Source organism: Lepidochelys kempii, chromosome 24 (assembly GCF_965140265.1).
Source record: "Lepidochelys kempii isolate rLepKem1 chromosome 24, rLepKem1.hap2, whole genome shotgun sequence".
NCBI lineage: Eukaryota > Metazoa > Chordata > Testudines > Cheloniidae > Lepidochelys > Lepidochelys kempii.
The window spans coordinates 488,251-515,741 of NC_133279.1; the positions used below are offsets into that span (position 1 = coordinate 488,251).

The window sequence follows — 27,491 nt, forward strand, 5'->3', positions numbered from 1 at the left end:
TGGGGGTGGAACCTCCAGGCTATGGGCAAGGTTTGATTGGCCGTGAGGGGTGCTCTGGAAGACCCATCCTGGACCCACCTTCGCAGGAGAGTGCACTGGGAAGGGGGACCTTATCTCCCCTTTGTTGGCAGCCTTCAGCCCATCTCCCTCTGCTGCTCCCTTCTTTGGGTGAAGGCCTATCCCCTGTTACCCCTCGCTGGGGGAGAGCGCCTGCCGTGCACTGTCTGAACAGCCTCCCTGGCCCCTGCTGCCCTGCAGTGCCGGCCGCAGTGCTAGGCGGGGTAGGAGCAGGGCTGCGGTTGCTGGTAGGAAAGCATTTCCATTAGGCCGGGAGCCCCAGGGGAGCTGCTGGCGTTAGGGCTGCAAGTGGGGGGAGGGTTTAATGGCAGAAGTAGCAGATGGTCTCACAGCTCCTTCCTTTCCCTGGCGACCCAGCCCCCATCAGCCTGAAATGCACTGGCCAGCCCTAGCATCTGCCTCCTCCTCCTCCTCTCCACCCCCCCCCCCGAGAGCCCAGGGGCCGCTCCAGCTGCGGGGGGGGCACAGCTGGGGCAGGCCCCACTCCCAGCCAGGGGGTAGGTGCTGGCACAGCTGGGGCAGGCCCCACTCCCAGCCAGGGGGTAGGTGCTGGCACAGCTGGGGCAGGCCCCACTCCCAGCCAGGGGGTAGGTGCTGGCACAGCTGGGGCAGGCCCCACTCCCAGCCAGGGGGTAGGTGCTGGCACAGCTGGGGCAGGGTCCCCCCCGGCGAGGCAGCTGCAGCGGTCCCGCGGGCGCTCGCTAGCTCGAGCGGGGCCCCAGCCGGGTCACGTGGCTCCCAGCTGGGCGCCCCTGGCGCGCCCGGCCCCGCCCTCCCCGAGACTACAACTCCCAAGGTGCAGCGCGGGGGGCGTGTCCCCTGGCCCCGCCCCGCCCCGGGCTGAGCGTCCCGGGGCGGCGCGCGGCGGAGCTGCCCTGCGGCGGAGACACCCCGACTCCGCCCCCGCCCGGCGCCCGCCGCAGCTCGGGGCGAGGCCAGAAGCGGGCTCCAGCTCCCGCCGCGCCCCGCAGCCTCGCCGGGACCCGGGCCCCGCCTCGCCGCAGCCTCGGGGGCCGCTCGGGGCCGGCCTGGGCAGCGCCCTGGGCCCAGGCTGCGGGGCAGAGCCGTCCCCGTCCCCCCAGCCCGCGCCCGCTGCCAGCCCCGCGCCCGAGAGCCTGGCGCGGTCCGGCCAAGCTGAGCCCGCCCGGGGCTGCCTCCCGCTCGGGCTTCGGGTGGATTCTCTCCGTTCGTTCGTCTCCGGGACCCCCGGAGTTTTGTCTGCCTGGCGCCTGAGCATCCCGCCTGCCGGAGACGGGTCGCTGCGGGAATCGCCGCGGGGCAAGCGGCCTGTCCCGCCCTGCGAGCCGCCCGGGACTAGGGGCGCCGTGTGGCCGGCGGTGACCGGGAGTCTCGAACCCCTCACTCGGCTGCACCCCAGGCTTTTATGGATAACGTTTAATTGACTCCACGCTCAGATCTGCCTGGCAGGATTCCTGCTTGTTGGGCTTCCCCCTTCCCCCCACCTCTTTTGTTCGGCTGCTGCAGAGGTGTCAGCCTAAGGGCGTTTGCGGGATTGAAACCCCATCCCAGCCTTCAAGTCAAGTGAGCCCCAGTCTCTAGGTCTGAGGGAGTGGGGATGGTAGCAGGGCAAGGCTGTCTGGTGAGTGTGGAGCCGGAGCTCGCAGCTGGGGAACGCTGGTCTGTTCTTAGTCTGGTTTCAGAGGAACAGCCGTGTTAGTCTGTATTCGCAAAAAGAAAAGGAGGACTTGTGGCACCTTAGAGACTAACCAATTTATTTGAGCATGAGCTTTCGTGAGCTACAGCTCACTTCATCAGATGTTTACCGTGGAAACTGCAGCAACTTAGTTCTTAGTCTGTTCTAGGTAGCGGAAGCTGGGAGCACGTGAATGCTGCCTGAGAACCCCGCACTGGGAGAGGGGTGAACGGCTCTTTCCTCACCCAGTGCTCCCCAGCCGGTCTGTGACCCTCACGTCAAACTCCCTGGGGAGAGTTGGATTTGAGTATGCTCCTAAACCCAATTGGGAAGGTGGATGAGACTTCTTTCCCATCGAGCCTGGCTGCTCCGGTTTCAGAGGCCTGGCCTGGAGAGGGCCGTTCCTATCATGTCTCTGTGTCTTTATGGAGCAAAACATTCACCTGCAGATCTGACCCTGGGTGCCTCTAGCCTTAGCTCCGTGCAGTCCTTGGAGTTGCTTTCAGGGATGGCGGAAGGCAGTGGGACACTCAGCTCCTGGGAAGCTGTTCCGTGTCTGGTGAGGCGTATTGAGCTGGGTGTTCCCCCCAGGGCAGGATGCTGAGACCGAGGGATCCCAGGGCAGCTTGTTCTGTGACTGAGAAGAGGTGGCTCTAGACTGGCCTTGCAAAGCACTTGGGGCTGGTACAGCGAACCCCAAACTCAGAGAGCAGGGTCCCCAATCCTGCCTGACCTAGAATCCCCCTCCCAGCTCCAGGGTGGATGGGGCAGCACATGGCCAGCTCAAAGCAGTAGGGACAGAGAGAGCAGAACAAAAACTGCACAGATAGCCAGAAAAGCAAGCATCACTTGGTCTGGTCCTGGCTGCTGTTCTGGGCAGGCCAGCCAGCCCCGCGTCCTGACTGTTGCTTCCTTTGGCATCAGTTCCGTTAACTGCACCAGGCTTCCCCTGCACCACCTGGGCCAGGACTACGTCTTTTCCTGACCTGGAAACGAGTCATGCCATCTCCCAGTGACTCCAGCCATTCCCTGACTGGCCGCTCCTCCCGCAGCCTCACCCATCTCCGAGTGCAGAGGACCTGGCTGCAGATCCTGCTGGTGCTGGGCTTCATTCAGGTCATCCTGGGTATCCTCGTCATCACCTTCAGCCTTGTGGCAGCTACCATCACGCCCTCCACCAAGGTCCGGCACTCCTGCCCCTCCTGGGCCGGCTTCTTGGTGAGTCTCCTGGTTCTCACAGACAAGGAGCTGCTGTCCCCAGGGAAAGTGGGGAGTCCCTAGGCAGCTCCAAGGTGCTGGACCAGGCCTTGGGTGGCCAATTGTGTGTGCTGCTGGCCTTTCCGGGAGCTGGTTGGGGACTTGGGTGGGAGCCAGCTGCTGTGTGGCTGGGGGAAAGGGTCGGGGGGAACTCCTCCCTTCTGGCTTTTGTTGGCTAGGAGAATTTCCAGAATAACTCTCAGCAATGCATTCCCCCCCATGCCCCTCCCGCCCTTCTTGGTCCAAGGCACCAAGACTGGTTAGTGACAGGGCTGGGAATTTGGCCTAGGGGCAAATCCCCCTGAACTGGCTTCCTGTTGAACTTCCTCCAGGCCAGCTCCTACTCCCCCATCTCCCAGGCCATCAGCCCTAGCCCTCCCTCGCCCGGGGAGAGGGTGTGCAACAGACCTTAATGCCCCCTTACAGCTCCAGGGATTCAGGATGGTCCCTGGTTTACCAATGGGGCTGCAGGCCTACGGGAGCTGGGAGAGGCCCTCAGCAGCTCCTGGATCCCTGCCCTGTGTTTCAGACACTTGACACCCCCCCTCTCCCCAGCTCACCTTGGACCCACCTCTCCTGCCTGCTCCATCAGCACAGACCCCTGCTGGGGGATGCCTGACTACGGTCTTGCTGGCTGGCTCAGAGCTGCCTGCAGGCCCTGGGCTCTCCAGAGTGCCCTGAATCAGCACTTTCCTCAAGCTGTCTCAGCTCCCTTGGCCTCTGGTTCCTGCCTGTTGGCCTTGCTGCCGCCGCCCGGGATGGGCCCCACTCCCGAGGCTAGGCCTTGGCCCCAATCCCTCTGGGACCAGCTTTGTGGGCTGCAGGGCTCGGAGGAGGGTTCGTGGCCTGTGGGGGTCTCAGGCCTCCTGCCCCTCCTCTCTCCTTCCCACTGTAATTCCTGTTCTTCTGTCCCACCTAGTTGGCGCTGTCCGGGCTCATCGGCATCGTCTCCTGGAAACGTCCCTTCACCCTGGTGGTAGGTGTCTCCTGTGTGTGGGCTGTGGGTGTCCTCACTGACCCAGGCTAGGGCCCAGCCCCTCACCCAGCTTCTGTCATGGGCCACCACAGGCACCTGCTTCTCCCCCGCCCTGCACCAGGACGGGAAGGGCAGAGTGAAAAGGCAATCTCTTGTGCACGCATGTGTGTATCACGTGTGCTGGCTTCTAATATGCATGCTGGCCTGTTGCCTCTCACTTCCCCGACATGCCTGCCCAGCTCATGGCCTCTGTCTGTCCTGGCTGCAGATCACCTTCTTCACGCTGCTTTCCGTGCTGGGTGTCATGCTGAGCCTCGCCGGCTCCATCCTCTCCTGCCAGAACGCTCAGCTGGTGAAGTCCTTGGAGGCCTGCACAAGGGTAAGGCCCGGCCCAGCCCTTCGAGGGACTCTGCCTCCTGGGGCTGGGTGACAGCCCCTCTGAGAAGTGGGCACGCCTGGGGAGGTTGCACGTCAATGCCTGTGGATAAGCGGAGTGGGCTTAGCCTCTGTGCCTGGGGCAGGGCAGTGGGCCCATGGGAGGGAGGGGCTAGTATCCCAGCTGCTCGAACGGAGGCTAGGCTGGGACAGTTCTTGGGGCTGGTTCTTGTGGAAGGGACCTACTGGCTGGGTCTCCCTGGGACCTACTGGCAGGGCAGATGGTGCAGTTGCAGGATTCCTTGTGTCTGGGCCCAGGGGGCTTGGCTATCCCTTACTCTTAGGATTGTCCTGGAGCCTCCAGGAATTGAAGATTAATCTTAATTAAAGATTATGCCATGTGACAAAACCTTCAGGAATACATCCAACCAAAATTGGCAACCCTACTCACTCTGGGTCTCTCCTCCCTTCAGGAGAAAGACTCCTGTGTCTGCTGCCAGGCCCGCTCCGAGTACCCGTCCATGGGCCCCGCCTGCAGCAGGCAGGGCGAGATACTGACCATGTTCCCCAACCCTGACTGCTGGAGCGTCCGCATGGCTCTGAAGGTAACTGGGCCAGCTGCACTGGGCAGGTGGGGAGGCTTGCTCTCTGCAGGGGTTCTCTGTGGGAGAGACGGGGGGCCTTGGAGCCTGACCGGGGCTCTCTCCACTGGGGTGGGGGGTGCTGGTGTCTGGGGGGCTGGCTGTGTCTGGGGTGCGGTCCTTTCTATGCTCTCTGCATAATGGGGTAGCTTGGTGTCTGGGGGGGCTCCCTATGCTCTTTGCACTGGGATGGGGGGCTCGGTGTCTGGCGGGTGCTCTCTATGCTTTCTGCACAGAGCCTGTGCACGCTCTGAGCAGCATCTCTGGGGCTCATTCCCATCTCCCCTGCATCCCAGGATCTTCTATTCAGTGTTTGTGGCCTGACCATCTTCTCCACCATTGTCTGCACACTCTCCGCTGTCACGTGCTGCATCCAGATCTTCTCCCTGGACATTATCCATGCGGTGAGTCCTGGCCCGGCCTGCGGCTCCTCTCCCAGAGGATTCCCGCTCCACAGGAACCTGGGGTCGGAGGGTCAGGCCCTGGGGATGCTGGAGAGAACCTGGAGGGGACTGGATCCTGCCCTCAAATCTCCTTGCACCCAGGGGGTCCCCTGCCCATGGTCCCCATGCTTTGCCTGTTCCTCAGGGACACAAGCAGGAGCTCCTTGGCATTTGCAGTGGTGCAATATGCAGGGACGGGGACTGTTGGGCACTGGAGCTGTTCCCTGGTACCTCTCTGGGTGAGTAGGGCCAACAGCAGGGGAAAGGGATGTGTCCCATCCCCCACCTAGGCACCTGGCCCGGGGTGCTGACAGGCTCCCCTCTCACTCCCCTCTCCCTGCAGCTGGCCCCGCAGCGCTCCAGTTCGGTGACCCTGGAGTGTACGTCGCCCCCAGACCCCTTCCTGCAGAACATGATGGACTTCGAGGAGTTTGTGCCCCCGGTGCCGCCGCCCCCGTACTATCCACCGGAGTACACCTGCAGCTCTGAGACAGACGCCCAGAGGTACAAACACACTGGAGGAGAGTGCAGTGCCGGGGGGGAAAGCAGTGGGGTGGGCTCTGGGGCAGGGGGGAAGCCCATTGCTGAGTTGTGCGTGCGGGGACCTCAGGGACACACAGGATCAGCAAGAAAACAGGGCGGGGAGGGAGTGAGGGGAGAGCCTGAGGTGGGACTGGGGGACACCCAGCTGGGGTTGGGGGCAGAGGTAGGGAGGGGGAGGCCAGGGCAGGGCTTGTGGGGGACCCAGGGGTTGCTCTGGGCAGGTTTCAGCCTGGACCCCACTAGGCTGCTTCTATGGGAGGTTTGGCGCCCCATTGTGGCTGATGCCCCTTTCCTGTGTGGACCCACAGCATCACCTATAACGGTTCCATGGACAGCCCTGTGCCTCTCTACCCCACCGACTTCCCCCCATCCTACGAGACTGTCATGGGACTCCGGGCAGGCAGCCAGGTAAGGAGCCCAGGGGCTCTCGGCTTGGCCAGGCCCGGAGCTGGGCGGTTGTTCAGAGAGGTGGGCCTGGCAAGGAGCAGGCGGTGCCTGGCCCAGTCCTTTCACCAGAGGCTCAGGGTACCCCCGGTAAAACCACAGAGTGACGGGTGAGGGAGAAGCTGGGCTGGGTGAGGGGATGGAGGAGCTGTAATGGACTCCAGGCGGGCCCAGGGGGTGAGCAGCACATCCTTGCTGCTGTCTCCTCAGCCTATCACTGACGGCACTGTGGTGGTAGAGGGACGGGGGGAGGTAGCGGTTTACCCCACCTGCCCTGTCTCTGTAACATCGAGGGGCCAACCCAGCTACAGCACACTGCATACACTGTGCTAAATCTACCAGAGCGACTCCAGCCCCAGCCTCTCCCAGCAGGAGGTGCTGTAGGGGCTCAGGGCAGGAGCCCCAGCTGTGCGGGAGCTCCCGGCTATGTCAGTGCCAGCAAGGGGTGTTGTGGGCTTGGCGGGCAGGAGCCCCGGCTGGGGGGAGAGCTTAGCATGCAGCCTCTCCCTGCCCGCACGCCCTGCGTATGGTTCTGTGATGTGCCCACCCTGCAGGCCACACTGTTCGATTCGCAGCTCACGGATCCGTCACATGGCTGCACCTGTGACCACGTCCCCTCCATGGTGCTCAGCGGGGAAGGTAACAGGGCCCTTGGCAGCAGCTGGGGGCAGGGCCCAGGGAGGAGGGAGCAGCCTGTGTCCAACTCTGCCCATGACTGGGCTGGAGATGGGGGCTGGGCAAAGTCCTGATGAGCACCATATGGGTGCCTGTGGGCTGGGTGGGAGGACAGTGGCATGTGCCCAGTAGGGGTGGAGCTGGGAGTCCCGTGCCTGTGAGCTGGTCCCCCAGCAGGGCTGGGATAGGTGCTCCCAAGACAGGTACCCTGGGAATGTGCTCCGATCCCTCCCAGAGAGCCCTGTGCATCCCGCCTTGCCTGCGTGCCTTGCAGTGTCCATGGACAGCGGCTCCCTGGTCATGTCCGAGATCATCGACGTCCCCGGAGACAGCAGTCCCTCAGAGGACTCCTGCCTGCTGGAGCTGCAGGGCTCCATGCGCTCGGTGGACTACGTCCTCTTCCGCTCCATCCAGCGCAGCCGCGCGGACTACTGCCTGAGCGTGGACTGCATGCAGTGCGGCCACCACCCCCGCAGCCCCACGCTGGGCCTGCAGGGCCCCTTCGAGGATATACCCCGGCCCCGGGTGCGGGGGGAGCGCTCTTACTCCTGCTCCACCCCTGGCCCCAGTTACGAGAGGCTCTTGGAGACAGGCGGGGCCGTGACCCACAGCTGCAATCGTCTGGAAGGGCTGGCTCGCTGCGCTGGGCCTTGCTTCCCTGAGGTGCGACTCAAGGGCAAGAGCTCGCTGCCAGAGCACCAGGGCATCAGCTACACCAGCTCCCTGTATCCGGAGCACGGTCACCGCCACCATCAGCGACGCAACAGTGAGACATCCTGCCGGCTGGCCCCCGCCCGGGGCCTGAGCCGACGGCCGCTCATGCGGTCGCACAGCGACCCCGGCATTGCTGTTGCCAGTGATCCTGGTAGGTCGGAATGGCCAGGGGGAGCCGGGCTGGCGTTGGTGCCCATGTCAGTCTGTTCTCACTAATGCACTTGGGGGTGGGGGGTGGACCATTCACGCTCCTCCAGGGGTGTTCCAGGGGTTGCTGGTCAGTGGTCACTGATCGGTTGGGTGGGTGCAGTTTGCAGGCACTGAGTGGAATTGATGCACGATGGATATGCAGCTCCTGTCAGGGGACTTGTGCAGGCCTGGCAGTGGGTGCGCACGCATGGCCCCTGCAGGGGCTGGGGTGTGCGCGATGGCATGCCCATGCACACTGCTTCCTTGAGGGAACGGGTGCGTGCAACTGATGGGTTGATGCATGGTCATGTGATGGGATCTGGGGCAGGAGGAGGGCAGAGCCTGAGTATCTACCCCTTGCCTTCTTTCTCCTTCCAGCCGACTTCCGGGATCTGCTTTATACCAAAGCGCTGGAGGATGATGCATCCAACTCTTCTGCAGACACAGGTCAGGGCAGAGTCAGGTTCAGGATGAGTGTCTGACACGCGACCTGGGGGATGGGCTGGAAATCACTGGGGGGCTGATGAGTGACCCCTTTACTTGGGAGTGCCTGGCAGCGTGCTGTAGTGGGATCGGCAGTCTTTGGCATGCCGCCCATCAGGGAAAGCCGCTGGTGGGCCGGGCTGGCTTGTTTACCTACAGTACAGTGTCCGCAGGTTTGGCCAGCACGTTCCTTGGTCTGCACCGCTTTCCGCAGGCCCCATTGGCCTGGGATGGGGCACCGTGGCCAGTGGGAGCTGCAATCAGCCGAACTTGCGGATGCCGCAAGTAAACAAAGCGGCCCGGCCAGCCTATGGCTTTCCCTGACAGGCCATGTGCCAAAGGTTGCTGATCCCTGCCCTAGAGCATCCCCTGCTGGGAGAGGCTGGCTCGATAGGGAGGCCCTTCACCCCCCCCCCCCCCAGAGTGCATAGCAGCCCTAGGCCTCTTGGCCACAGCCTCTGGGGCCCCATGCGGCCTGTGCTTTCTCCCATCCCCACTGCGTTCCCCTGAGGTCGCGGTTCTCACGAGCCAGTCTCCTTACAGGACTGTGCTCTGAAGCCTGCCTACTCCGGCTCTCGCACTGCGACTCACCCCCGCTCCTCCGGGCCGCCTCTGCCAGGAAGAACAAGGTCCCAGTGCCCAAGAAGGTGACACAGCGGCTGTCGAAGGCAGCGACGCGCTCCCTGGGGGACCTGAAGGTTTGTCGTGGTACCCGGGGGCTGGTGGCCAGGTTCCTGCAGAGATCCAAGCGCAGCCTGGTGTCTGGCGTGGAGATGGCTGGGCACAGCTCCCAGGGCCACAAACAGGTAGGGGCTCTATGTTGGCCACGCTCTGCGTGCAGGGCAGCTGAGAAGCGCTGGCAGGCCCCATGCTGCCCATCTCTCTGGGCCTGGGCCTGGATTGTCCCCTACAGGCATTTCCAGGCCCAGTCCTGTCTAGCTCGGCCTCCCCTGCACCTGTCCTACCCTGGGGAGATTGCCTGACTGGGAGCTCCCAGTTTCCTTCTTGCTGGGCGATGGCATCCTGGAGCCACTTGCTGCAGAGTCAGCCTATTAACCCTTCCCAGCCTCTCTCTATGGTTGCCTGGCTGGGTGCCCAGCAGTGAGCTCATGAGAGAGACGTGATCCTCCGTACGTTCTCCCCCAGGCCACACTGGCCCTTGGGCTGCCATAGCCACAGCAAACACCTGCCCACTGCCTTGGCGCTCTCAGCTGCCCCTCCCTTTTCTCTGAGCAGGGTCTCTCGGGGGCTCCCTGCATGCCCTGGGCTTTGGGAGCGTTTGCCCCTTGTTCCACTGGGCTGGAGGAGCTGGGGGCTTGCCTTTTTCTCTCTGTTGGTTCTTGCCTGGGATGGGCCCCCCCATCAGTGAGATGTGTAGGGCCGGGATGTGGCTCTGCATTCTGGAGCTCTGTGTCACTATGGTCCCGGGCCAGGCTGGGAGCAGGGGACTCCTGAGTCCTACAGTGCTCCTGGCTCTGCCACTGACTCACCTCAGTTTAGCCACTTGTAAAAAAGGGCCCATGACCCTTCCCTGCTCCCAGGTTAGTGAAGGTCGGTGAGTGCTGCCTGCATTGCTCCGTGTGGGAGGCTCTGGAAGGACCCAGCCTGCGTTGGGTAACGGTCCCCAGGAACTCTAGGATTTGGCTGGTCTGTAATTGCAGCTTGTTGGCCCAGTACATGCCTTTGCTGCATGTGACCAGCCCTCTTCCCCTGCAGTCTCCTTTCCAGGCCATCCGTGCTGACGTTCCTCCTCCAGCAGCCATCTCCCCAACCTGCAATTAGGCTCCCTTCTCTGATGAAGTCTTTAGGTCACGATCCTGGCATCTGAGCTGAGACTTTAGTGCACTGACCTTCCCCTCCTAGTCCAGGGCGGCTCTGTCCCTTGGATGATGCTAAGTCACAGCTTGCCCCTTTTGGCAGCTTAAAGCTGCCATGCGAGACCTGATGGGCCTGAGCCCAGGAGACTGTTCACTGGTCCTGGAGAGCTCTGTTCCCTCCCTGGCTTCCTGAAGCTGTTCCTCACTTTGTGCACTGGGAACTGCTCTGGGGAGTTCTGAGGCTACTCTGCCTTCCTGGCCGGGACAGCAAACAACACCTCTGCTTGCTGCCTCACCGAGTCACAGGCTGCTTGTGCTGTCACCCGCCAGGGCCAGCTGCCTCCTTGCCCTCAGTCCCTGGCTGTGGCCTCCATCTGCTCAGGGGTGACTGGGGGGGAAGGTGCCTGCTCCCTGGGCTCTCAGGGCTCCTCTATGGGGTGTCCCCACCCCTCCAGTCTGCATCTTGGCACTTGCTGAGGGCTGTTCTGCCTGGCAGGACTTCTCCTGGATGTGCCCTTGTGGCAAGGTTCCTACCCTCACACGGAGCACTCCAGACACCTTCCCCCATCCCCCCGAGCCCTTTGCCCATTACAGCTACTAGCCAGAGGTGCAGTAGCAGGAGAGAAGCCAGGCCATGGGCTCTCCAAACACTGGCCTCTCCCTGGTGCATGAAGCGCAGTGTCCGGGCTGCAGCTCTGGGGCAGTCCTGCTCCAGTTCCAGCCTGGAGAAGGCGAGGGGCAGGTGTTGCACACGCAGCACGCAGTGCCCTGCTGTCCTCACCTCTGCCCTTGTTGCTGTGGCTTGCCAGGTGCCTCGGAGTCTGTGGCAGGCAGCAGAGCACGCGCTGCCTGAGGGGATTCACTTGCAGAGCTGCGGGGACCTGAGCTCCACCTCCTCGCTGCGTCGCCTCCTGTCTGCCCGCCAGCTGGAGTGCAGCCGTCCGCGCAGCCTCAATGGGGTCTACAAGGAGAGCATCCTCTGAGGGAAGCCGCCACCTTGCCCTCCGCCTTGCCTCTCATACCCCAGCCCAGCTGGGAGTCTCCACCAGCATCAGGCTCTCTCTGCCTGGGGTCCACAGCAAGAACTTTCCCTTGGGTGCTGGGGAAGGGCCACGGGCTGGCTCATTCCCAGCAGACATTCCTCGCTGCTAGGTGACAGTGGGAGAAAGCACAAGCTGAGGACCCACACAGACCGCCAAGGGCAGAGCACTGTGGCCTGGTTCGGTGGGTCTCTGCTCAGGACTCTGGGAAGGAGGAAGTGCTGCAGTCTGCACACTGCAGTGGAAACTGGTGAGCGTGGACACAGCCTGCTTTGTGCCGACAGGCAGTGCGTGCCCCCGTGCTCACTCCGAGGAGCCAGCAAGCTTTGGAGCGTCGCCTGTGGGGGTGACACGGGGTGTTCCTGGGGCCAAGCCCTTGCTGTATATCGGACAGGGCTATTTCAGTGTGCATCCACACAGGCCCTCCTTGTATTAATAACCCAAGAGAAGGGGCGGAGCCTGGTCCCGCTGCCTTCACTGCAGTCTGCTGGTCCAGACGCTAACATGGTTCCCAGGGCGAGGAAGCTGGGCTCAATGTGCACGGTGATGTCCTCCCATGACAGGCCTGGGTCTCGCTTGACCCCTGCATTCAGGGAATGCTCGCTGGCTGGCCAGGTTGCCTCACAGGGCTGTCTGTGTCAGGGAGATTGTAGGCTTGAGCCCAGCTCAGCCCTGCTCTCCTCAGATGCTGTGCAACCCTTTCTAGAGTGGGGGAAGGAGGGGCACGGTAGGCCAGGCTATGCTGGGCTTCCCCACAACTGCCCTTCTCTTCAGGCAGGTCCACAGCCCCCAAGCAGAGGCTGCAGCCCCTTCCCATAGAGACTGACCTTCCCTTTTGTCCCCTTCTCCAGCTCATCCCATCTCCCCAGCCCTTCCCCATCCTGGGCTGGCCTGGGCTGTGGGCCTGGATCTTATGGTGGAACTCTGGCTTGAGAGTGCGGCCATGACCAGTGAAGGCCTAGGCCCTGGAGAAGGGCTTCAGGAAGCTGGGGTCAATCTGCTCCACAAGGTTTAGGGGCAGAACTAAACCCCTCTGTGCACTAAGTGCCCACCCCCCACCTCCCCAAGCCCTAGCCAGGCTCTTCCCATCCCTGGGCTCTGGCAGCCTCTCCCTCCTCCTCCCTGCCAGCTGATGCCTTTGCTTGTATGCTGCATGTGCGACGCAGCTCTCCCCTCTCTGGGACGGTGGGGGGTGCACTCTTTTTACCTCGGGAAGCATGTTGGGAACTCCTGCAGGGAGTCTCCACTGCAGGCTCTTTAAGCTGCACTGACACTTGTACAAGAAACCAAATAAAGTTATACACCCCCAGGAGCCAGCTTGGGCTGCCTCATGTCCTGCCGGCCTGCAGTGGACCTGCACCAGCTGCCTCCATGCTACAGCTGGGAAGAGCTCTGGCTCAGTCCAGGAGAGTGGGGAAAGGAGCCCTGGGGCTCTTGCTAACCTGTCATGGGAAAGAAGACAAGCCTCTCTTTGGGTCAGTGACAATGGCCCCCTTCAGGCATTGCCTGTGTGGGGCGTATCTGTTCATTGCAGGTGTCTGGGGGGGCGCATCTGTGCATGGAGGCGTGCGCATGTTCACAGGGGGTGAGGGCCGTGCGGATAGAGGCACACGTCTGGTCACAGGGTGAGAGGGCCGTGCGTCTGGACACAGGGTCTGAGGACCGTGCGGCTGGAGGCATATGTCCGAACACAGGGTGAGAGGGCTGTGCGGCTGGAGGTGTGTGCGTTGAGTCAAACACTGGAACAAATGACCTAGGGAGGTTGTGGAATTGTGGTCACTGGAGGTTTTGAAGAACAGGTTAGACAAACCTGTCAGGGCTGGGTTAGATAATACACTCCCGCCTCGGGGCAGGGGACTGGACTAGGTGACTTCTGAAGGTCCTAGCCTGTCCTGCATTCTATGAGCCTGCGCTCTGTAGGTCGGTCTGTTTGGTGCACACGTGCATAGGGGGAGGCCAGTCCCTCCCAGCTCCAGCCCCACTCTAGCATTTGGGTGGAGGCTTGAGCTGCCTCTTAGGAGCCTTGTTCCTAGGCTCTGCTTCCCCAGCTGCGAGTGGGCAGGAGCTGCTATCACGAGCCAGCAGAGAGGGTGCTTCCCTCCCTGTGCACCTGAGAGGCCCCCGGGCCTGGGCTACCACCAGCAGCTTCTATGCTCCCTGGGGAAACTTCGCAGCTGAGGAGGGGCAGTGTAGGTTGCTGGGCCAAGCTGTGGGGAAGAGGCATCTGAGAGGAACTGCAGGTGCAGGAAGTGGGCTGAGTGCATGCGCCAGAGAGAATATCCATGTCAGGGGAGTTGGACATGAGGATGGGAGAGTTGGATAGTGAGGGCCATGCCAACTTGAGATGGTATCTGGTCCTGGGGGCGCAGGGGCTGATTTGCTTCAGCTGAAGGTTAGAGGGCAGCTGGTGGAGTTATAAGGAACCTTTACGTAGCTCTCCAGGGTGCACACCGGGACAGGTGCAGACTGGGGCTAGGGCGGGGAACCTGTGCTGTCTCTGATGGCAGCCTGGGGTTGTTTGGCCGAGGGCAACCGAGGCACCTCTCGCTGCCTTTCTAAGGGGATCTCTCAGCTGTAGGGAGGAGCCGCTCCCGGAACTGAGGGTCCTGGGTGTAGGTGAAGAGGCGTTTCGCAGGCAGGGCCCTGCCAGCTCCCCCATTGTACCAACCTCTCCCACCAGTGCCTAGGCCAGCTTGTTAGCACTAACCCGCTGGGGGGACTGGGTGCCAGCACCAAGTGGGGGCGGGGGGGCACGGGCTGCTGGCCTCCCCAATTGCTCCTGGGGCACTGCACTTCCGCAGCCAGCACTGTGGCTCAGCTCCGCAGCCCAGGCTCCATGTCTTCTGTGCCCCGGGGACACGCTCTGCCTTCCCTGCATGCCTGCCCTGCTGCGGGCTGGACAGCAGCAGGGTGCAACGAGCCCCCACGCCCCTGGAACTCGGGTGTGATGGGCTGGCGGAGCCCCCAGGCCAGGCTGTCTGGTCCAGCCTCAGGCTCCCTCCGTGGCCAGGCGATTCTGGCTTGGCCCGGCTTGGCTCAGCTCAGCCCACTCTGCGGCTAGGTGATTCTGGCTCGGCTCAGCCCGGCCCCAGGCTCCCTCTGCGGCCAGGCAACGCCGGCTCGGCCCGGCTCGGCCCCAGGCTCCCTTCGCGGCCAGGCGGTTCCGGCTCGGCCCGGCCCGGCTCAGCCCACTCTGCGGCTAGGTGATTCTGGCTCGGCTCAGCCCGGCCCCAGGCTCCCTCTGCGGCCAGGCAACGCCGGCTCGGCCCGGCTCGGCCCGGCTCGGCTCGGCCCCAGGCTCCCTTCGCGGCCAGGCGGTTCCGGCTCGGCTCGGCCCGGCCCGGCTCAGCCCACTCTGCGGCTAGGTGATTCTGGCTCGGCTCAGCCCGGCCCCAGGCTCCCTCTGCGGCCAGGCAACGCCGGCTCGGCCCGGCTCGGCCCGGCCCGGCTCGGCCCCAGGCTCCCTCCGTGGCCAGGCGGTTCCGGCTCGGCCCGGCTCGGCCCCAGGCTCCCTTCGCGGCCAGGCAATTCCGGCTCGGCCCGGCTCAGCTCAGCCCGGCTCGGCCCCAGGCTCCTTCCGTGGCCAGGCGGTTCCGGCTCGGCCCAGTCCGGCTCCGCCCCAGGAGATCCCGGCTCGGCCCGGCCCGGCCCGGCTCCGCCCCGCCCCGCCCCGGGCGATCCCCGCTAGGCTCGGGGGGCCCAGCGGCTCCGGGCGCAGGCGCGGGGGCCGGGTCAGGTGACCGCGCCGTCACGTGACTCTCGGTCCACGCCCGTCCGCGGAGCCGCCGCCGCCCGGTGAGTGGCCGCAGGAGCCTGTGGGCGGGCCCCGGACGCCTGGGTTCCCCGCGGGCCTGGGGCGGCGGCTTCTGGCCCGGGATCCGCTGCGCCGCGCCCCGGTGAGCCCCCTGCCAGGCGGGGCCGCCCATTGCCCGGCCCGGTGCTGGGCGCCCGGCCCGGTGCTGGGCGCCCGGCCCGGCCCGGCCCGGCCCGGCCCGGGGGCAGCTGCCGCCCCCGCTTGCCGTGGTTCCGCGCTGTGCTGGTCGGGGCCTGGAGCCTCTCCGCGGGGTCTGCAGCGCCGCCCGCCCCCCGTGGGCTGCGTGGGTGGGGGCCCGTCCAGCCGGCTCCGGGGGAGCTGCCTGGCGCAGCCGGTCGGGCTGGTGTCGGGGCTTTTTCTGAGCCCCTCCCCTCATCCTCCCTGTGCCAGGGCATGTGTCTGGGCCCTGAACTAGGGGCTGGGGCCAGCCAGGTTCTGGTTTTTTAGCCCAGTCTCTGTTTCGCACCCCGGGCCCTTTATGGCATTAGAAGGAGACCTGGCCCCGGCCCTGCCCCAAGGACCTGTGGAGACAAGAGCAGGGGCCATGCAGTCAATCGGGGCTAGGGCCGGAGCTTTGATCTAGGCTCTTTCAAATTCATAATTTTCATCCTGAGGTGGAATCCACAGGAAAGATAATCACAGTAAAGGTGAGTTAATTCCATGGCCTCGTCCTCTCAAAATCCGTCTCCTGGGGAAAAGGGAATTCTCAGCAGCCTAAACCAGAGTGAGTCTTGGGCCATGATAAATGACCATGCACGTTCTCAGGGGTGGGGGTCATTTCCAGGCAAGAGACGAATGTTGCATTCCTAGTTGCCCCGATTTTAAGTAACTTTTCTTCTCCATGTGGCCTGAACTAACCTACAGCCGGCAGGGTCAAAGAATTCTTCGTTGGTTTTATTTTCAGTGTGTTGTCCCACAGTGCTTTTCAGCTGGAGGCATCGCCAAGCACTTGGCATATTCTCAACACAGTGAGTACTTACTATTGAAATGCACCCAGCTCCAGGGTGGAACGCAGCAGTCGTGTACCAGGAGAAACTGCGCAACAAGTGTCACAGAAAGTGACTAATAATTTCATCCCCTGAAATTGCAGGGCAATTCTAGTTTGGCATAGTATTGCCCAAGTGGGACTTGGCCAGGGTACCAGGGTTAATGCAGGTTAATCCGTGAGAAGTCATGTGGCAGCAGATGTAGCTTGGCATGACTGGGCATTTGCTAATCCCTCATTAAGACTGCCATTGTAATCGAGGTCAGGTGGAACTGAGCCATTGCAAAAGATGCCTGTGTTACTGGCTAGGCAAGATGGATGAGGTCCTTATGCCAGCACCCAGCTCCTCTCTCGCCTTCCTCCCCTCGTCTCGCCCACCCATTGCTGTTCGCTCTGTGTCCTCACAGGGTGAGTCCCATGTTGTCATAGTCTCCTGCCCAGGTGTCTGATGGCCTCAGGGCCTCCTGATTCTCTCTGGCTGGGGCTGGCACCAAAGAACAGGTCAGTGTTATGCGGGAATGATATGTACCTGCTCTCTGCTCCCTTGCTCTGATCATTAATGAAGTTGGTAAATATAGGACCGGATCGCTGAGGTGCCCACTACAACCCCTTAAGCGCTGGGTCAGGTAAGCCTTGGAGGCTGGAGGAGTTCAGGGTGAGGGGAAGGAGCAGCTGGTATCCCAGGAGCAGGGGCTGCTAGGTAAGAAGGGACAAAGTCAGGGTGGCTGAAGGAGACTAGGGGAGTAGTTGGGAAGAGACTGGGAAAGAGCATGGGGTGGGACAAGACTTGAGAAGATGAGATCAGGTGTGGGAGGCACTGGAGCCAAGGCTCCCTTTAAAAGAGAGGCTGGGGCTGGCTGTGGAGGTGGATGTCTTGGTGAGTTGAGGGAATTGCAGCTTGTTGTGGCCCTGGGGTTCAGCTGAGCGGAAGGGCACGGAGGAGAGATCAGGACAGGAGTTACCAGAGCGGCTCAGCTCCCTGACACCCTCCACCACCAGGCTGGGCTGAGCTGGGCAGGCGGCCTCCTCTCTTTGTGCTGTTCCAGGAGTCCCTGTGGTCCTGGGCTTGCCCGGCTGCTCCTGAGGCTGGAGCCACTGAAGGCGCAGTGAGTGGGGAGTGGGTGTCCCAGCGGCCCCGACACTCACAGCCTCCATCCTGCTTTCAGGCCCAGGTGCCCAGTGCTGTGCTCGCTGGGACTGGCTGCGGGGTCACACCGGGCAGGAAAGGCGCCATGTGGGCCGGATGCGCCAGCATTGTGGGCTGGTTCCTTTTCATCCAGACAGCGCCCGGGGCGGCAGGTAAGCGCTTGTGACGTGTCGTGTGTGTGACCTGCGGGGAGGGTCCCTCCTGGGTGCCGCTCAGCCTCTGCACTTCTCCTCGACGTGGGGGGAAGTAGCAGGGTATTGGCTGGTGCAGGAGTCTTGGGGTTTGAGAGACCAAACGGGTGTGCTGAGAACCCTGCTGCTCCTGAGATGGGTGCCTGGGACCGTGTGGGAGGGACCTCGCTCAGGGGCATCCCCAGAGCTCAGAGGAATGGGATTGACGGGGGGTGGGAATCCTCTCCCAGGAGGGTGGGGAAGCCCCAAACTATACCCGGAGCCCTGCACTCACCCAGTCTGTCTCTCTCTTCCTAGGCAGCCGTCCCTGCAGCCCCCAGTATTTTGGCCATGACTTGATGGTGTGTGAATGCAACGCCACCTATTGTGACACGCTGGACCCCATTGTCGTCCCGGCCGTGGGCACATACGCCAAGTATGAGAGCAGCAAGGCGGGCAAGCGGCTGGAGCGCAGCGAGGGGAGGTTCCAGAGCGACTCCACGGCCCCAGGTATCTGCTTGGGCACTAGGGATGCCGAGGGCAGGGCTGGCCGCTGGCCCTGGCCCTTGCTCCTAGCTGCAGGGCTCTGAGCCGAGCTGCTCTCTGCCCCGCAGATCTTGTGCTGAAGCTGGACACCGCGCAGCAGTACCAGAAAGTGAAGGGCTTTGGCGGCTCCGTCACAGATTCGGCTGCGATGAACATCCTGTCCCTGTCCAAGGAGACCCAACGCCACCTGCTCGCGTCCTACTTCACGGAGGAAGGTGAGCGCTGGGGGCCGATTCGGGGCAGTGATGTATGGCGTTGACTTGCTGGCTGTCCTGGTGGGGGGCAGGCCCTGGCTCTGGGCTTATGGCTCTCAGGAGCTACACGTCACGTCCTGCAGCCTGAGGCCCTCTGTCCCCACGTGTAGTCACTGGGACCTGCTGTTTTGGCTCCTGTGACACTGGGTCCTGGGTCACCTCCTTCCTGTCCCACAGGGATCGAGTACAACCTGGTCCGCATTCCCATGGCCAGCTGTGACTTCTCCACCCACCCCTACAGCTACGACGACACCCCCTACGACTACCAGCTCCTCAACTTTGACCTGACGGATGAGGATACAAAGCTGAAAGTGAGCCGCACTGGAGTGGGGAGGGGGCCGCAGGGAGCGGCCAGTCCCAATTTGCTCAGGTTTTCTACACTCCGACCAAGCTCCCAGGCCCCACCTCATCTGGGGTATTTTCTGTGGCCATCATGGGCTGGGGCTGGGGCTGATCCCCCACCCCCTGATGGCACTCACCCCTCAGCCATTGCTCTGGGTCTCCATCAGACGCTCCTTGGCCTCCCTGACCGCCCTGCAGGCGTCTCCCAGCCCCTTCTGCGTGACGAGTTGTGACGTTGTGAGGGGAAAGTCCCATCTATGCAGTTGCTGGGCACCACGGCAAAGGGGAGCTCCCCTGTCCTGCAGCCTTTCTAGGCTCCCTTCTGCGTCTGCAGCCCTTGAGCTGCCACTGCTGCCCTCCTGAGAGGGAGTAGCCCCCAGGGGACCGGTGTGTCTAGGCACGTTCCTTCCTGAGACCCCTGTGGCACACAGTGAGCTGGTCCTGCTGCTCTGTCCCTTCAGATCCCCATTCTCCACCGAGCCATGGCCTTGTCCAAGAAGCCGCTGTCCCTGGTCGCCAGTCCCTGGTCATCCCCGGTCTGGATGAAAACCAGCGGGGAGATGAAAGGGAAGGGAAGCCTGAAGGGGAAGCCGGGGGACAAGTATCACAAGACCTGGGCCAACTACTTCATCAGGTAAAGGGCAGCGCGGGGCAGGGGCTCTCCTGTGGAGAGGAGCCGGCAGGATGGGGCGGGTCTCGGTGAGTACAGCTGGCCCTAGGGCTGTGCGAGGGAAGGGGCTGGACAGGTGTTAGGGACGGGGCGTTGGAGAAGTCGGTGTGAGCTCTCTGAGCCGGCAAAACAACAGACTGTGGGCGAGGTCTGTACAGTCCATGCGGGTGGGGGGCAGGGGGACTGGTCTCTGCACCCCAGGCCGGGCGCTGGGGGGCACGGCTGGGGCTGCTAATGTTTCTCATCCCCGGCCCCCAGGTTCCTGGATGAATACGCCAAGCACAACTTGACGTTCTGGGCGGTGACGGCACAGAACGAGCCCACGGCTGGGCTGATAAACAACTACCCCTTCCAGTGCCTGGGCTTCACCGCCGAGCACCAGCGGGACTTCGTTGCCCAGGACCTGGGCCCGGCACTGGCCAACAGCTCGCACAAGGGCGTCCGGCTCATCATGCTGGACGACAACAGGGTGCTGCTCCCCCACTGGGCCAAAGTGGTGAGTCTGCATGCCGGGGCCCATTGCTCCTTCGCCTGTTCTGCTGGGGCTGGCTGTGCATGAGCTCCGCTCTGCGGGGAGATGCCGGGTGTTGGGATTGGCCTGTGGTCCGAGCGTACTCAACGGGCATATGCCTGGCATGTGCCCTGCTGGGCGGGAGGAGCGGTTCCCGCCAGGCTGAGCAGGGTGCTCCCTCTTCTAAGGGCTGGGCCCTGGCAGGACATCCAGGAAGACTCCAGCCCTGCCAAAGCCAGTTCCCATGACCCCTGGATGACTATGAGGCTGCTGGGGGCAGAGAGCACACTCTGGCCCCCAGGGACAGCTGCCCTGCTCCTTCCTCAAGGGAGCTGCTGCGGCAGCAGGGTTCCATCTAGCTGCCTCTAATTTCCTAGCCCTTTCGGTCTGGCTATAAGCATGAGTATGGCTGTGCTGGCCACCTGGCTTGGCAATCTGCTGCTCCCAGGAGAGCTGCCAGCCCTCCCATTCATGTTGTTTATCACAGCAGTGCCTGGAGGCTGTGCCCTGCCTCGCAGCCTGGGGGAGACTCCAGACAACGGGTGGCTGCCTTAGGTGGGCAGGAGCTGAGCTGAGGAGGTGACGCTGGCGGTGACCAGCCATGGCTGCAGCAGAGCAGCCCCTGGCCCAAGGGGAGGTTTGCTTGCACAGGAGGGTTTGATGAAGAATGACGAGCCCAGCATGGGGCTCCCCCCAGATCCCACGGTCTGCCCAACTTGGGACTCCCAAACACACATCCAGTGGTCTCAGCTGATCTGCGTGGGTGTGATGGTGCCTGGGGTCTGTGGCAGCCAGGACCCAGCTGCCCAGGGCGCTGAGCTCCCAGCTCTCCTTGGCTCCTTTCCTTCGTGGGGCCCATTTGCTCTCCCCTTGGGCTGCAGAGTCTTCTCAATGCTGGGGGTGCTTGGCCCAATCTGCCTGCTCTCTGCTTTCAAGGATGAAGCCTCTGGGTTTCCCAGGGACCAGCTGTGGTTGGGACCTGGCTGCGAACCAAGTGCCTGATGCCCAGCCTGGATGAAGCTAGGGTAAAGTTGGCTAGCCCGGGAGCAGCAGGGGCTCCTGCCCTGGCTGTTCCCTTGGGACTCTTGGGCCCCGAGTGATCTCGGCTTCCTGGGAAGCAGCAGTGGCTTGTCCTGCATTTTGTTTTCCACCCAGGAAACCCTGGCCTTCCCTCGCAATGTCTGGGTGGGCCAGCACAGAGCAGAGTGCCAAGAGACAGTCTTGCCAGCACCCCGCTCTGCCCTGGCCTCTGGACTTGTTCCCAGCTGCAGAGCCATGAACAATGTGTCCTGGCGGGCGTAAGGCCTGATCCCTAGGCACCTGCAGTGTCACTCAGGGCAGCAGAGTGGCTGGACCTGTGCTGTGAGGGAGAGCCCGTCTGGGGTGTGCTCTCAAAGGGGTGTGTCGCTGGGTCCTTCTTTCTGCTGCTGTCTTGAAGGCCCGGGCCAATAAGTGACTGCTCCTCCTCTCTCCTTCCTTCCTAGGTACTGGGTGACCCAAACGCTGCTCGCTATGTCCATGGCATTGGCGTCCATTGGTACCTGGATTTCATTGCTCCCATAGAGGACACTGTGTTACCGACCCATGACCTCTTCCCTGATTACTTCATCTTGGCCACAGAGGCTTGCACTGGGTCCCACTTCTGGGAGAGGGACGTTATCCTGGGCTGCTGGGATCGGGGGAACCAGTATAGCCACAGCATCCTGACGGTAAGGCCCGCTCGGGTCCCCCACGCAGGCTGCCTCGGGAGCATCACCCACCCTGTCCCCTGCCTCCAGCTGAGCATCTCTGCCATCCCCTCACAGAACCTGAACAACTTCGTCTCCGGCTGGATCGACTGGAACCTGGCCCTGGACCTGGAGGGGGGGCCCAACTGGGTCCAGAACTTGGTGGACAGCCCGGTCATCGTGGACAGGAAAAAGGATCTCTTCTACAAGCAGCCCATGTTCTACCACATTGGGCATTTCAGGTGAGCTGGGGCATTCCCAGTCAGCTGGTTTGGACTGCAGAGATTGTGCCCACAGCTGGCTCAGTACACGTGTGCTGGTGAGTTAATGCCCAGGGTCAAAAGAGTCACAGGTGTGTTAAACGCTTTTCCTGACCAGCCCAGAAAGTGAGATGCCAAGAGGTCTGGGTTTTCTCTGGGGGACCTTGGATTGCTTGATTTCTTGGCCAACACCTAAACTCTTCGTTCTAAAGTTGAAAGTTTGTTGATTAAACACAAGGAAGAACAAGAAGTTAAAAGAAGCATTTATATGGAAACTGAAATTGGGAGATTATGTGAAACAAACTCAATTAAAACCTTGAAAGGTTTTCTCCTTTTGGAGGCAAAATCTTATTTTTTTTTATTTTTAGAACAACCTTTCTTTGAGGGAAAGGAAAGGGTTAATGCTATTTTGCAAGGGGTATTCACTTCTCCTGATTCTAACAGACAGCTTGCACAAGGTGGAGGGGGAGAGGGTAGAAGGGGGTGGGGAATGAGTCTTTTGCTGATGTCTTGGAATGCTGGATGGCTGGTCCGTCTCCAGTGGATGCTTTGGCTGCCATGTTGACCGTGGCACCTGTTTGCTTGGACCCTGTCCTACATTCTGGGCAGGGACATTACTGGGTTGGGTCTTTTCTCCTTGGGCAGGGCTGGGCCCCTCTCATCTGGCTGTGCTGATGCAGCACATTGATTTCAGGATTGGCGAAAAGCTGAGAGAGACAGACATAGGATAGTGGGGCAGAAAGTAACAACAGGAAAGGGAGACAGAATGTGCCTCTGCGATGCTGGGAATTGGGGTCCCCACAGAGCTGAGGATTCGCAGGTGAAAAACAAAGGGCCTTTAACAAGAGTGAGGCCTTCAGTCTGGTCTGCTCCTTTGGTCTCAGGCTCAAGGGAAGATGAGCTCAGCAGCCTGCTGGGCGACTGTAAGCTGAGCCCCCCCCCCCCTCAAGTTTATTTTTAAGACACCCCTTCCTCCCCCCCTCTCCCGAGGGGAAAACATGGATGTCTTGGCCTGGTTTATTCCCGCATTATTTTGCCCACCAATTAGGCCTAACATTTGACACATCAATTTTGATTTATTCATTTTCAGCTCCACATTTCCTGTTCTTTAACCTGCATCATTTTAACATGGCTTTTGGATGATGCTAGTAGGCCCGTTGCTTTTGGGCTTTATTACTTTGTGTCTTTTGGGTTTTGTGCACCCATTGATTCAATTTAATTATTGAAAACAACATGACCTATTTCCTGGTTCACGTCCAAGCCTGCAGGGTTCTAGGTTACTCTGACACCTTGTGAAGTGGTGCAGCCTTTTTGCACTTGAGCTCACAACTGGGGTAAATTTTAGGTCCAATAATTACAGCAGTGCCCAGTGAGCCAGGCTCTGCTCCCTACCACCCCAGGCTGCAGCCTCTCTGTTTGTTGGCCCAGCGTTGTCTCTGGGGGCCGTCACTTTCCTTCCCCCTGTGCTCACCGCTCCCTCTTATCTGTGCAGCAAGTTCATCCCTGAGGGCTCCCAGCATGTCGGGCTGGTTGTCTCCAAGAAGAGCTGCAAGTGCAACATGGAGTATGCAGCCTTCTTGCGCCCGGATGGCGCCGCCGTGCTCGTGGTCCTGAACAGGTATGTGGCTGGGCCTGGAGTGTGAGAGCCTCGTCCAGACTGGGAGCGGGGCAGGGGCTTAGGGAGTCGGTGCCGGGATGGGAGTTCATAGAATCATAGAATATCAGGGTTGGAAGGGACCTCAGGAGGTCATCTAGTCCAACCCCCTGCTCAAAGCGGGACCAATCCCCAACTAGTTGGGAGCCCAGAGCTGGCCTTTGGGGCAGGGAGGAGGAAAGAGACTTGGAGATAACCAGGCTACTCACTGAGCACTGTAAGAACAGCGCTGATGGGGGCAGAGGAGGGCCACGCCGCTGGCCTGAGCATCAGCAGGTGCCCCCAAACTGGCAGGAGGCACGCACCCTGCCCCCAGGAGCTCACAGTACAATCCAGGGGGCTGGGGAACCCTGGAAACAGCTGGTTGTGGGGCAGGGGAGAGGCACTGAACACATGGTGGATGAGAACTCTGCTGGTCACATTCACTGATCCTCGTCTAGAGAGGGGCCTGCGAGCAGGGGAGGCGAGTGTGGTCCCTTCACCTTGCTCCTGCAGCCTGCATGGCACTGCTCTCTTCATCTGGAGGTGTGGTGCAGCCCCCTCGATTCATTGCCAGGCAGTCAGCTGGATCTGCTGGGCAGTCATGCAGTCAGACTGACTCTGCCCCTCGCCCTCCTCAGGTACTCCGCGGATGTGCCATTCGGGATCTCAGACCCAGGTGTTGGCTTCATTGAGGCTCTGGCTCCAGCTGACTCCATCCAGACCTACCTGTGGAGACGGCAGTGAGAAGGCTCGGGGGGGCCTGGGGTGGGGGGAAGGACTCTGCGTGCTGCTCTGGAGAATTGCTCTGTGGGGACGTTCCAGGCAGCACAGACAGGGCTGGGTGGGGCCCTCAGGGAGGCCAGCACCCACCTAGATCTGCCCCTTGCAAAGCACAGCACCTGGGCAGGGGCAGAGCTGACAAGCTGAGCCCCAAGCCTGCAGCATGACTAGAGCCAGCTGGGCCCTACTGGACCCGGGCACAGAGGGAGCAGGGCTCCCTTTGCCTCATAGGAGTGGAGATCCATGTGCTGTAAACACAATCGCTGCTGCTCTGCCAAACAGCTGCCGTCTCTGGCTCTCTTTGGGCCCCACCCCCCACCCCAGCCTGGTCTCCGGCAGAGCCTAGCACATGGGCATGTCTGTCAGAGCGGCATGGGTGCCTGTCTGGAGCTTTACATCAACTGGGAGTTAAAATCCCGCCACCTCTCCCCTCCCATGCACTGCGCCCCAGGCTGCTCCCACCCCAGTGACACTTCCTTGGGTGCCTTGAACCAAGGAGACCAGAACAGCTGGTTCCGGAGGGGAAAGACCCCTGAGCATGCTGGGAAATAATCTCCTTTATAAACCCCTGCTGGAGGCTCAGTCTGCAGGGTGGTAAGCGAAGCCCCTGGGCAAGGACGGTAGCTTCATGCTGAGATCCAATGGGCAGGCATTGCACTGGTACCAGGAGCCATTACCCCTGGGCTGAGCGCTGCTCACCTTAATCTGCCCCAGGGAGGTCCGCATTTGGGGCGGGTGCCCTGGCTGGCTCCCCGTCTCCCCCTGGCTTGCTGGGCTGCCTGTTCTGCTGCCGTCTGTCGGCATCTCTGGCCTTCCCCTGTTGGGCTGCAAGAGATGGAATCACAGGGAGCTCCTTGAGGTTGGACCCTCACCTCAGACAGTGGCTGATAACTAAAGCAGGGGGTCACAGATGAGGGCCCAGGCTCGTTCTGGGCTCTGTGTTCCTTGTTGCTCTGTGACAGAATCAGGCTCCAGTGGGGCATGCCGGATGCTGTTCCACCCCCTACAGGCTCTCCCCGCCTGGGAGCCCTTGGGCCAGGAACTTTGCCTGGCAGAGTTCATGCTGCGGATGGTGCTGTATACATTGAATAATTGTTGACTAGCAAGGGGCGCAGCGGCCCAGGGAGCATGCTGCTCTGACAGCGCCTTTCCCTGCATCACCTGCCCCAGGGCTGGCAGGCCTGAGGGAGAGGAAATAGGGAATGGGTGAGAGAGCTTCTTTACCTTTTCTGCGAATAGCAGAGCAAGGGCCCAGCAGATGAAATTGTAAGGAAATAAATGTTTAAAGTACATAAAAAGAAATTATTTCTAACAGGGTGCATAATTTACCTGTGGAACTCACTGCCACAAGATTTCACTGAGGCCAAGAGCTGATAGGATTCCAAAAAAGCATTAGTCATTTATATGGATACTGATTAACACCCATAGTTACATTTTGAAAGGATAAAACCAAAGCTTGGACAAAATCTAAACCCTCCCGCTTCCGAGCGTGACCCAGTGACTCACTGCTCTAGGAGGAACGAGCAGACCAGTGGCCCCGTTACTGAAGCGGAGTTGTTTTGCATGTAAAGCAGGTATTCCACCACTGGTTTATGTATGAGGAACACAGCATACTTTCCTCCACGTTCCAGCTCTTACTTTTTGAGCACAGAATGAAATTTCGGAACATTTCCAAGAAATTTGTTTACTTATTTTGAATAAAAATTAATTTAAAATGGTTCCTTTAAGAAGTTTAGCACCTGGTGTCAGACTGTTTTGTGTGTCCTGAATGATCTTATTAATGGGATAACAGAGATGCTTCAAACTGCCCACTTCAGACTCACTAAAACCTGGTGCACTGGCTACAGTTGAAGACTTTTTTTCTTTCTTTTTTTTAAGAGGATTAATCTTTATTTTTTGGCAGTGGTCTTCGTAACTGCAAGTTTCTTCAGCAGGGACTGACAACTAATCTTCTTCTGCAGAGAGTTCTGCACACAACGGCTGGCTGCCGTCTCCTGTTGGCTCAGTGGCAGCGAAGCTGAAAGTGCCCTCAGCAAGGATGCCATCTTTCAAAATGACCCATGGTAACGAAGCCAACCTGCCCTTAGGGACGCTGGCGGGGCTTGGCAGCAGAGAGACTCCGTCCTAAAGAAACAAATGGCTTTGAAAAGCTCCTTGTTTCACCTGCCCTGCTCACCGAGGGTGCGGGGGAGAGCAGGGGGAAGCTTCAGTGTGGATATGGGCTTGCATGCACCCAGAGGAGTGTGAGGGGATGTGAGCAAGGGACTGGGGACTGCGTGCTCTGCCTACTTTGCACTGCTCCAGAGTGGGTGCACCGCCAAAGTGCTGTGGTGAAGCTGCCCCTATAAATGAAACGTTTAAGGTTGACACTCCTCAGGATCACTAGTAATGTTTGCTTTGGGTTTCTCCTTTAGTTCCCATGTTGAGTTTGTAATAATAACAGAAAGCCGGGAAATTGTCAGCTGCAGTCTGTGTTGAAATGACGTTCAGTCTGAGTGTGTATCGGAACCTGCAAATATTACAGGGATGTTGCAATTATCGCCAAGCCGGGCATTATAAACCCAGGAAATGCTGAGGTGAAGAAAGTTTAAAAGCAAGCCCCACATGTTCCTTAAGGCTTGGGAATGCAGAATTTAAGGTTTGGAAACATCTCTAACTCCAGCTTTCTGCAACAGGATGAAAGAAAGGAAGAAAATCTAATATTGTCTATAAATCCGTTTAACCTAAGCGGGAACTGCAAGCATTGTGATGGAGGGATCAGTGTCTGGCTACTGCATGATGTTGCTACAGGGCAGGCCGTACCTTTGTTTGGGTGCCGTAAACTGGGCATTTCCAGCCCCTAATAACCATCTCTGGATTGTGTTTGTGTTTAACCTTCACTTGCCTTTCCTGGGTTGGTGACGATTGTGTCCCCTGTAATGGTTTTACCCTTGAGACACTACACGCACTCAACCTCACCTCCACGTTCAGCTGGGATTCCTGGAATATATGGTCTGGGTGATTTTACCTCATCCTCTGACGTGGTCCGAGACCGGCTGTAAGACTGGACCATGTGTCTGGCCAGGTCTGCAGGAGGGTTTCTAGGGAATGATCCACCCCAAGCCCCAAACGGCTGGAAGGAGGAGTCTCATCCTCGTGCCCTGCTCCCTGCCCAGTGCTCGGGGTCTCCCCTGCACTGGGAATGGGTGAAAAGCCAAAGATTGGCAAGCACAGCCGGCGGATTTGAACGTTACATTGGAGCAAATGTTGAAAAATCCTCCCTGGATTCCCCTAAATGCAAAGCCAGGGCCTTGCCTTGTCCCCAGGATGGTCACCAGGAT

The 27,491-nt window shown here is 60.7% G+C and overlaps 2 protein-coding genes across 15 annotated transcripts; both read left to right on the forward strand.

Annotated features, from left to right (window-relative positions):
- The first annotated feature begins 908 nt into the window (after window positions 1-908).
- Window positions 909-12,641, forward strand: ENTREP3 (endosomal transmembrane epsin interactor 3). Of its 3 annotated transcripts, XM_073323311.1 has the most exons (13): window positions 909-1,620; window positions 2,657-2,950; window positions 3,909-3,965; window positions 4,234-4,344; window positions 4,814-4,945; window positions 5,278-5,385; window positions 5,768-5,928; window positions 6,276-6,375; window positions 6,966-7,050; window positions 7,361-7,951; window positions 8,368-8,436; window positions 9,016-9,278; window positions 11,099-12,641. In XM_073323311.1, exons 2-13 carry the CDS (start codon window positions 2,732-2,734, stop codon window positions 11,270-11,272), a joined length of 2,070 nt encoding a protein of 689 aa, XP_073179412.1. In that variant the 5' UTR covers window positions 909-1,620; window positions 2,657-2,731; the 3' UTR covers window positions 11,273-12,641. The 3 variants fall into 3 exon arrangements, with proteins under 3 accessions (XP_073179412.1, XP_073179411.1, XP_073179413.1); XM_073323310.1 differs by having other exon boundaries at window positions 909-2,950; XM_073323312.1 differs by having other exon boundaries at window positions 909-2,950; window positions 6,987-7,050.
- Window positions 12,642-15,043: 2,402 nt separating this feature from the next.
- GBA1 (glucosylceramidase beta 1) lies at window positions 15,044-27,016 on the forward strand. Of its 12 annotated transcripts, none has more exons than XM_073323318.1 (13): window positions 15,044-15,124; window positions 16,048-16,111; window positions 16,536-17,427; window positions 17,764-17,955; window positions 18,060-18,206; window positions 18,423-18,556; window positions 19,049-19,221; window positions 19,516-19,753; window positions 21,253-21,477; window positions 21,574-21,737; window positions 23,248-23,373; window positions 24,030-24,131; window positions 26,075-27,016. In XM_073323318.1, exons 3-13 carry the CDS (start codon window positions 17,361-17,363, stop codon window positions 26,190-26,192), a joined length of 1,686 nt encoding a protein of 561 aa, XP_073179419.1. In that variant the 5' UTR covers window positions 15,044-15,124; window positions 16,048-16,111; window positions 16,536-17,360; the 3' UTR covers window positions 26,193-27,016. The 12 variants fall into 12 exon arrangements, with proteins under 12 accessions (XP_073179419.1, XP_073179423.1, XP_073179418.1 ...); XM_073323322.1 differs by having other exon boundaries at window positions 17,295-17,427; XM_073323317.1 differs by lacking the exon at window positions 15,044-15,124 and adding an exon at window positions 15,131-15,225.
- The last annotated feature ends 475 nt before the right edge of the window (window positions 27,017-27,491 follow it).